The sequence below is a fragment of the Asparagus officinalis genome, chromosome 6 (assembly GCF_001876935.1).
Source record: "Asparagus officinalis chromosome 6, Aspof.V1, whole genome shotgun sequence".
Taxonomy (NCBI): Eukaryota; Viridiplantae; Streptophyta; class Magnoliopsida; order Asparagales; family Asparagaceae; genus Asparagus; species Asparagus officinalis.
Genome location: NC_033799.1, coordinates 75,369,573 through 75,379,465, shown reverse-complemented (window position 1 = coordinate 75,379,465; position 9,893 = coordinate 75,369,573). Strand labels below are relative to the sequence as shown.

General features: G+C 36.0%; 1 protein-coding gene and 1 long non-coding RNA gene across 2 annotated transcripts in view; both read left to right on the top strand.

The window, feature by feature from the left end:
• LOC109845467 lies at positions 921–2,138 on the top strand. The gene is made up of 2 exons (XR_002248370.1): positions 921–1,198; positions 2,058–2,138. It is a non-coding gene; the product is annotated as an uncharacterized LOC109845467 (long non-coding RNA).
• The window catches only part of LOC109846338 (187-kDa microtubule-associated protein AIR9), a 26,535-nt gene continuing 18,922 nt past the window's right edge, over positions 2,281–9,893 (top strand). Inside the window, exons 1-13 of the mRNA XM_020415564.1 lie at positions 2,281–2,790; positions 2,876–2,947; positions 3,631–3,696; positions 3,836–3,907; positions 4,020–4,085; positions 4,176–4,238; positions 4,312–4,377; positions 5,651–5,750; positions 6,268–6,369; positions 7,785–8,008; positions 8,095–8,209; positions 9,042–9,162; positions 9,305–9,480. Coding sequence (XP_020271153.1) covers positions 2,281–2,790; positions 2,876–2,947; positions 3,631–3,696; positions 3,836–3,907; positions 4,020–4,085; positions 4,176–4,238; positions 4,312–4,377; positions 5,651–5,750; positions 6,268–6,369; positions 7,785–8,008; positions 8,095–8,209; positions 9,042–9,162; positions 9,305–9,480 — 1,753 coding nt within the window. The remainder of the gene's footprint in view (positions 2,791–2,875; positions 2,948–3,630; positions 3,697–3,835; positions 3,908–4,019; positions 4,086–4,175; positions 4,239–4,311; positions 4,378–5,650; positions 5,751–6,267; positions 6,370–7,784; positions 8,009–8,094; positions 8,210–9,041; positions 9,163–9,304; positions 9,481–9,893) is intronic.

Sequence of the window (9,893 nt, the reverse complement as noted above, 5' to 3'; positions counted from 1 at the left end):
ACTCTGAAATTCATATTTCTCAATTAAATCCTAAGTCTCTTGAGTTGTTTGAAATTATAACCATCGATTATTGTAATCACTCAATTTTAGTTGGTGTAGTGTGTGTGTGTATAGACGCAATTTTAAAAAAATCAGGCAGGAATGCAGAAAAAAAAATCAATGACAAAAGTGATCAGGAATCATGAAGGGATACACAATGACTGAAAAGCCAACTGATAAAGTACAAATATAATTTAACCAATATGATTATAAGTTAACCATATTAGAATATCAAAATTTAAAGGAACACATACATGTATGGTGCTCTAAAGATAATTATTAAAGATATTTTAGGATTTAATTTATAAATATGAAGATTTTTAGTCTCATATATAATTAAAGGATTTGATGTTTGAGGAAAATGGAAAAAAAAGAAAACAATTAAAGGATATTTAAGGTCCAACCATGATAAAAGGCCAAACGACTGTTAATTTTAAAAACCCTAAAATTTGGGGGTTTTCACAAAATCCTTAAATTTCGTTTATCTCATATAACTACCCTAAACTTTGGAGTGTCTCACAAACCCCCCTGAACTATGAACTTTTTACAACCGAGCCACCTACATGTAATTTGCAAATAAATAATAAATTTTAAAGAGAAAAAAAATTCTAAATTTAAGGAAGGGTGTACGTTGCCGGTCATGACAAAATTAAGAATTTTTCTCTTGACAAATATTAATTATTTGCAAATTAAAGATAGACAGGCCTGATGAGAAAATATTACAGTTTAGGGGTGTCTTGTGAGACGTCCCAGAGTAACGTGAGATAAACAACATTCAGAAGAATTACGTGGAAAACACCCGAAGTTGAGGGGGCTATGTGAAATTAACCAAACAATTTCCATTTGGGGGTAAAAGATTGGGAGGTAAGATCATCGCGTTGGCCAGGATCCTTCGAGGGGTCGAAGCAATGCGGCAGCTTTCACGGCTTCTTTTTGAAACGACACCCAATCCGAAGCTAAAGCGGGTTCTTTTTTTTTTTTTAAAAAAAACGCCACCTTTTATTATTTTATAAAAAAATCAATTAATTAATCGATCCATTAATTTTTGAATTACTGTTTTCGATGCTTCTGTTCGAACCTTTGGGCCATCGATGAACTGCTGCTGCTCTGTTCAGTTACTGCGAGCATTTGGCCCTCAATCGATCCGCGAGCTCCAAAGGTAAAACATCTTTTGTTTTTTTATCTTTTTTTTCTTTTTTTTCTGGGTAGTTTTGTTCTGTAGAGCTTGGAGATCTCTGTTAGATTACCTGCATTCCATCAACGATTCACAATCTCGAAATGAGGTTGTGAATCTGTTGATGTAGGCGTTTTCCTTAGGGTTTTAGCTGTATTATTGTTGTTTTTGTGAATTTAATGATTCTTTTAGGATTTTTGCGTGTTATTGGGAACTATTGCCTGCGTGTGAGTTTCTTTTGATTTTGTCCTTGAGATTTTCGTACATTAGCGGGAAAAAGTTATAATTTTGGGAACTATTTCAGTGAAATTTTAGGGTTTTAAGAGTTTTAGCGACATCATTGTTGTCTTCTTATGCGACATCAATGATCCCCCCCCCCCCCCCCCCCCCCCCCCCCCCCCCCCCCCCCTCCCCCCGCCCCCCCCGCCCCCCCCCCCCCCCTCCCCCCCCCCCCCCCCCATTTCTCGCCTTTTTTTGCTTCGCTTAACTTTCGTGAATTCTTGTCTTTGGAGGGGTTTGGCGTTTTTTCCTTTATTTTTTTACTTGAGATTTTAGATTTGGTTGAGTTTTGGGAGTTTTTTTCAGTGGGGTTTTAGGGTTCTAGTCGCATGGTAGTTGTTTTCCTCAAATTACTGAGAGTGTTCACGTGAAAACCTAATTAATCTGCTTTTGTAAAACAAATGCTTCTACTTTCCTCCAAATTCTAGCATTTTCTTTGATTTGTTTTCAAAATTATGAGGACTAGCTAAAACTATGATTTCCCCCCCCTATTTACAACAAAATTTTGAGAATTCTCTTCTTGATAAAGGAGAATGATTTGCCTTGTTTCTTGATCCTTTTAAAGCCATTGAAACTGCAAGTCAGTGGAAATGGAGACGAACTCTTCAACATCAACAAAGATGGCTCCTGCCGAGTCATCAGAAAATCCAAAAGCTTCATCGAAAGCTTCAAAATCTACTACAGTGACACCAAATGATAAGGCCCCAGGTTCTCTTTCTTCCACTAAACGAAGAACCGAAAGCAATGCTACCTCAGAGTCGAGCTCCACTAGACCCAAATCTACTCTAATGAAGCCAACTATCAGCTCGAGTACAGCCTCTTCAGCTCAGAGGAGAAACAGCACCGGAGGATTGACAGAGAAGAAGCCGATCAAAAGACCGGAAAATGGCACCACAGTCATCGGGAAAAAAGCTTTCCTTCTACTTAGAGAGGTAGTAGAGGGCTGTCACTGCCTTCTAATAGCCCGAAAGTCCTGTCACCTCGCGTTATCTGCAAGGGCTCTAAGTGGCAAATCAGACTCCACATCAAGCGCAACTACTGCTACCTCTTCTTTGAAGAAGGCCCCTTCACCTACCTTGGATAGTTCTACTGCAAGAAGTAGGCTTAAAAGGACGCCTTCAAGTGTTTCTTCTCCACGCACGCCTTCAGGTACAAGTAGCTTCAAGTCGGGGTCTTTGTCTGCATCGGTGGATAGAGGCTCGTCTTTATCGGGTCGAAGGAAGACATCAACTCCGGATAGTCGGGAGGCTCGATTCATGATGCTGCCACAGGTGGACGTCAAAGCAGGAGATGAGCTGGTAAATGATGGAAGTTTGGTAACAGGGATGATATTGATCCAAGTATCATATGCAGTTTTTACTGATTTTCTTTCTGTTCATACAGAGACTAGATTTACGGGGCCATAGAGTTCGTAGTCTTAGTGCCACGGGGTTGAACTTGTCACCGAATTTGGAGGTAAGCTATTTTATTTTACTAGTATACACCCCTAGTAGTTATTCAAATAGTTACTATGTAGATGCAACTTTCAATGAGAAAAAAAAGACATCCACTTATGTTACTGCAGACAATGCCATTACAATATGTCAGCAACTAATAGCAATTGGTATCCTGCAGCTATTTCAGGATCCAATTCTCCAAGAAAAAAATTCCGTTTGTAAAGCCTTACATTCCATTTTATGCTCATTAATAAATCAGTCTGTTATGTTGAAACAATGACTACATCTAGAGAGAGAAAGTCCGGTTTTGGTTTATTGGAAAACAAAGAAGATAACTTTTAACAGCATTCACTTTAAGGAAAAGAGGATGAGCCTGGCATTATTGAAAGAGTGAAGAGGTGAATATCATTGTAAAGGTAGCTTAGAAAACATGACTGGCCCTGGTTATCTTCTTTTTTTTTCCTTTTCACAATGCAAAGAAATGTCTGTTGGGATGGAAAAAGTTGAACTGATTTCATGCAGTTTTTGTTGGTTTTACTTTCCGTTTTGCCAATCATAACCTGTGTTTATTAGTAGTTATCTTTTTTTTAATTTCTTTCCTGGCCATATTGGAATTTGCGCATGCATGGTCAAACAATAATTTCTTGAAACATAGTTCCTAAGGAGTTATTCCTTTATGATTATCACATTTCTGGTCTGCAGTTTGTTTATCTCAGAGACAACCTGCTGTCATCTGTGGAGGGAATTGAGATATTGAAGCGAGTGAAGGTAGGTTTCTCTAGTTTATTGATTTCCTATCCATTGTTTATGTGCTAGTCTCATTCTTCTAATCTAAAAGTTTAAATTTGTGAACATTATGAGACGTCAGATTGCATTTCACTTACCTTAATCCTTGTCCTATATTTAGGTTCTTGATCTGAGTTTTAATGATTTCAAGGAGCCCAGATTTGAGCCTCTTGGGAATTGCAAGGCCCTGCAGGTCAGCGTTAACTTTATCTTTTCCTATGGCAGTGAGAACCATATCTGCTTTTCTTAGATTTGCATCTTAACTTGTTTGCAACATTGAGTTAAGTATTTTCTTATTTATTCAGCAACTTTATCTTGCTGGGAATCAAATTACATCACTTTCTAGCCTTCCTCAATTTCCTAATCTGGAGGTATGTATGTAATTTGCTTACAACGTGTCTTCCACTCTATGGCATCATATGTAATGTCTTTATGGTCTGAAATGCTCCCTCTTCTTCTAGTTTTTATCTGTTGCTCAAAACAGGTTGAAGTCTCTTGCTATGGCAAGTCAGCCTCGCCTGCAGGTTAGTTAAGAATATTATTAATTCTTCTTTCAATCCCTCAATTTTTCTTGAGGTTCCTTTGACCTCCACCTAGGTACTGGCTGCAAGTAAGAACAAGATATCAACTCTAAAGGGGTTCCCGCATTTACCAGTACTTGAGGTTAGTTTTGTAGCTGTCTATTTTTACTTCAATATGGGTGCTGGTTTTCTCTGCCTTTCTAGTCCTGAACTTGCCAAATACTTGTCGTTTTCACATGTGTTATTGCTGATATTACCTTATGAACTTAAGACTGTTGAAACTGTTTTCAGCTTCATTGATTCTCAGTGGCCTCAAAATTATCAACAGGATTATAACTTGATCCACAACAAATAAGCAGTCATTTAAGGTCAAAATTCTGAAAAGATTAGTAATGTTGGCATGCCTTGTTTATGTTGTTTGACATGAGGCCAAATAGGTAATTCTCTTCCCAAGTTTTCTTTGTAAACAAATTATATTCTCATGTTTAGAAAATGCTTACGCCTTATAAATATCCACGAGCAGACCTGCATAAAAGATGGTGCATCCTTTTCTTGCACTTTCTAATGTGAACTAAATAGTTTTTAAAACTAGTGATAATGAATGAGTACCTAGGAACTAGATCAAAAAGGTTGCATAAATATGGAGAAGGCAATGCAGACAATGCAGACGTGGCTATTCAGCTACTGTAAGAAACTGATAACACTGTAAGGATTCACCATTTGATAAATGCATCTAGATGTACTATTTATTTATTTCTTTTATCTAAAATCAATGTCAATATAAGAAAAGTGCACATTACATGTCACAAAGTAGAAGTAAGATTGCAAATAACCCACTAGTGACAAAAAAGTTCATATCTTACTGAACAGAAACCTTCTCGACTCTATTGAACAATTCATGGCTTCAAATTTTCTTATCTTTTATATGTATACTTCCAACACAGATCACAATTATGCTGTTGAATATTGTTTAATGTTAACCTTCAGACAAGGAATTTATTCATTGAGATAATCCTTCCTGTTAAATTCCAATTGGATCTTGGATGCGCTATTAGACAGTTGGTCCTGCATTCTGCATTGGGTCATACTCTTTCTTGATATTTTCATTACTTGCTGAAAAGATGCCCATTGTGATTTTCTGGAATAAAGCCACATCAGTAGTATTATTTTTCAATTCTGTTGTTTTCATAATTATTGTTCTTTGATCACCCTCTTTACATGTTTTTCAAATAGAGCTGCGACCCCTGAGTTTATTCATTTGCCACTATTCTCTGATGAGTCTAACTTGTGTAATCCTAGTGGGATTTCGTAACTTATCTAACATCAGCATACTATTTACTATATATGAGTGTATTAAAATAAGTTTTCTGCTCTTATTGCCTGTACATATAAAGTTTCAACTGTGCTATCTGCAGCATTTGCGGGTGGAGGAAAATCCTATACTGGAGATGCCTCATTTGCAAGCTGCTTCCATAATACTTGTTGGCCCTACTCTAAAGAAGTTCAATGACCGAGGTATACTCTGCTTTAGTTTCTTTCCTTCAGTTCTAGAGCATTTCTTTTACCTTTTCAATGTGTTTTCTATTTTCAACATTGCGCTTGTGAACTTTCTGTACAATGACTTCCCAGAATGGCATTCATTAGTGTGTTTCTTTATTTTACGATCACTATTTTTTGTTTTGCCTTTTCACTGTAATCATTTGTGTCACTGACACACTGGTCATTGCCTTGAGGCCCCTAGACATGATTAGCTTTAATTTATTGTCACTTGAAACTTTCAAGGTTCACAGCCGATAAGTTTACACATATGGTCACTTTTAAAGCTCATCAAGAAGATTGCTACAACTCTTTCGTTTTCATGAACACTAAGATGATTAGCTCAATCAACTAAATTATTGGTTCCATAGAGCATATTCAACTTGGTTATTAATAAATATAGAAATTAATGTAGTATGTTATCATGTCAAAATCTTTTATAGATTTGTTAGTTATTGGTTATTTCTTGGTCTGAATGGTATATCACAAAATGCAGATCTTTCGTCAAAGGAGCTTGAAATCGCGAAGTTATACCCTCCCCACACAGCTTTATGCATTAGGGATGGCTGGGAGTTTTGCCGTCCAGAGCTTGCTGCAGGTTATTGGATACAAAATCTTTATATAATAAAACATTTTAATACTTGTTTTGATCTTGATATCATAGAAATACGTGCTTGTATTTGAAATGTATCTGGATTCCCCTTTCTAAATGTTCACTATATAAAGTTCCTGGTGACCATTTAGTTTATTGCTTCCTACTGTCTTGCAAGGAAACCTAAATTACTTTTTCAAAATTATTTTCATGCCACATACGGACATACTCCTATATCTATGGACTGTATATTATAACAAAATTTTCTTTATCATATTTTTTCTAGGAGGATTGATTTTGAAGATCGAGAAAGTCAATCTAGCTATCAATCTAGAATTCTTTCAGGAGAGGTCAAAAATTAGTTCTCAAGAACAAGAAAATCATACCTTTTTTTGCTTTACTGACAAGTAAATCAGAAAATCACAGAACTTACTAATCTTTTGAGAAACAAATTTCACACATAAACTAAAGTGTGTTTTAATGCAAATTTAATTTTTGTTTCCACCTGCGGCCTGCTGCCTATATGTTAAAAAAAATTATTTACTATTTGAATGATACTGACATCTAATCAATCACGTATATTCGTACTTGATGCTATATCTATTGATATTTTGTTGAAGGCCTTCATGAAGAAGAACTAAAGGAGATCAACAAATGTTTCTCCATTATATTTTTTCTTGGAACATTGATTTTGAAGATCAAAATGGTCAAATCTAGAATCCTTTCAGGAGATGTCAAAATTTGTTGTCAAGAATAGGACCACCTGTAATTTTTTTGCTTTACTGACAAGTAAACCAGAAAATTCACGATAATTATGTCATCTTTTGGAAGGTAGATTCACACCTAAATTAAAGTAAGTTCCAATATTAAAATTTAAAATTTGAAGTTATCTTCCACCTCCCTATATTGTAAAGAAAACTTATTTATTGAATGATACTGGGCTCTGATTAATCAAGTATATTTGTCGTTGATGCTACATCTTTATATAATTTGTTGAAGGCCTTAGTGCAAAACAACTAAAGGACATCAACTATTCAGGCCGTGTTCATGATAATTTCCTTGGTCCTTTTTTTGGTTTCTTCTCACTTGATGTAATCTCTGAGTCATCATTCTTTCCATTTAGAATCCTAAAACTATGCACACCTGAGATTGAGGCGTTAATATACTAGTGCATTCTGGGAATAGATACACTTGCCCTTGTTTTACAGGAGAGTTTGCTGATACGTGGAATTTTCATTCTTTGGTATAGAGATTCTGAGAGTCTAGCTTATTATCAGATCTTAGGCTGACAAGTTTGGTTTAGAATTTATTCTGTCACATTTGTATTGCTTGATACTTTTTTTCTTATGCCTAACGTTTATGGTTATTTGAATTGCTCTGGATATTACAATATGTTGATTATTGGTGATTCTGTTGGGCAGACTCATCCTTCTCATTCCTTCTTGAACAATGGAAGGATCACTTTCCCCTAGGTCACGTGCTTAAAGAAGCCTTCGTTGATCCACCTTTTGAAGAAGATGCATGTCGCTGCCACTTTAAACTTGTTAATCCGAGCTGCGATTCTGAGTTGGTTCTTAGATATCAGTGGTATGTTGGAGACAAGACCCCAACTAACTTCGTGGCTATTGATGGTGCACTAGGCGAGGTATTGCATTGACTTTCTTGTTTATTCAGAAGGTGATTCCTTAATAGCACAATGTGTTAAAATTTAATAGGCTTATTGATCACAAGGTATACATGCCAAGACATGAAGATATTGGAAAATTCCTGAAGGTCGAGTGTGTTCCAGTATTAGAGGAGACAGAGTACCCCTCTATATATGCTATATCACCACCTGTTTCTCCGGGTATTAATTTCTCGTAATGTAAATTGTTTACTTAACTATCTATGATGATTTGCTACAAATTGTTATCCTCAATGTTTAATAAATGATGCTATCAATATTGTGAAAATACATGGTTATGTGAATATACCAAAGAAAGATGAATGAAGAGCAATTCTTTTACAAGATTACTAAACATGCAAAGATAGCCTCCTTATGGTTTTGCCTCCCCGGACATGGTTAAATATATGAATGAATAATATCTGCTATTTGGATTTTGGACATACATTTCATGCACCTACGAGATTAGCCATTTCATGTTGATCATTGTCATGGACTAGGTGCTTTCTTTTAGTTTTATTTCCTATGAAGATAAAATAATGCAGATCTGCAGATATACTTGATTATCATATTAAAACTTTTGTGAATATCTTTGGAAAATGAAGAACAAGAGCAAATGATTGTTTACGATAGATTGCTAGAATTCATAAACAAATAGCTAGAAAAGATTAAAAGTTTTGAGAGAGCTTAAAGCAATAGGTAGACAAAAACCCGACTTCCTGTTTAGAAACAGGTAGACAAAAACCTGACTTCCTTTCCTCTATAATGTTAAAACTAGTAATAACATTCATCCGTTGTAGCATGCGTGGGGGGAGGCTATGCTATTTATTTTGAAGGTGCAAAAATATAAAACTATGAAGAACACTAAAACCTTTTACCATGAATTGTTTATTCCCTGTTTAGAAACAAGTTTAACATCTCTCTTTAGTTCCTTAAATAGATACATCTCCTGGTGCATGTTTCGTCCAAAATGCTTTTATGTATATTGCATGCCTGATGGCAGTTTTAAAACCAGGGACTGGATACCCGAAAGTTTTAAACTTAAAGGTGACTGGTGACCTTGTCGAGGGAAATGTGATAAAGGGATCTGCTGAGGTTGCATGGTGTGGTGGCACACCAGGGAAAGGTGTAGCAAGGTGAGTAACATATACACGAGAACACACGTCGACACACACAGACATATATGTAGGTTTTTGTAATGGAACTCTAAAACTGGGCTGCCAGCTGCTTCACACTATCAAATTTTATCATTTGAAAATTTGTCACCTTTTCGTTCAGTTGGTTGAGACGGCGCTGGAATAGTAGTCCTGTTTTGATAGATGGGGCTGAAGATGAGGAGTATCGGTTGACTGCAGATGACATTGATTCAAGCTTGGTTTTTATGTACACCCCTGTAACAGAAGAAGGGGCCAAGGGAGAACCACAGTATGCAATGACAGACTTTGTTAAAGCAGGTGAATGCTGCTCATGTGTCATTCTTTTTGCTCATATTCATTTTAATTTCTTTATTTTCTGTTAAAGGGAGCTCTTCTTTTTTCCACTGGCTGTAAAATGTTTGATAATGAACATGCAGCAAAACGGCTTTTTTTCTCATCTATCACACTTGAGATGATATTGCTCGCGTGTTATGTAGATTGTTGTTATGTTATGCTGAGGAAGATTACAGATAAAAAGCTATCTGATTTTTCTTTCTTAAAATCATTAAAAATGTGCATAGAGATGATAGTATCTGAGACTTAAATGTATTGGTTGCTCAACTGCGCTCTAATAGAGAGGCTCATAATCACAATTTTTTGTGCCTAGTTGTGCATGTCTTTCACATAAATGAATGATTTGAGAGGATTTGTCAAATATAATGTTGATTAGA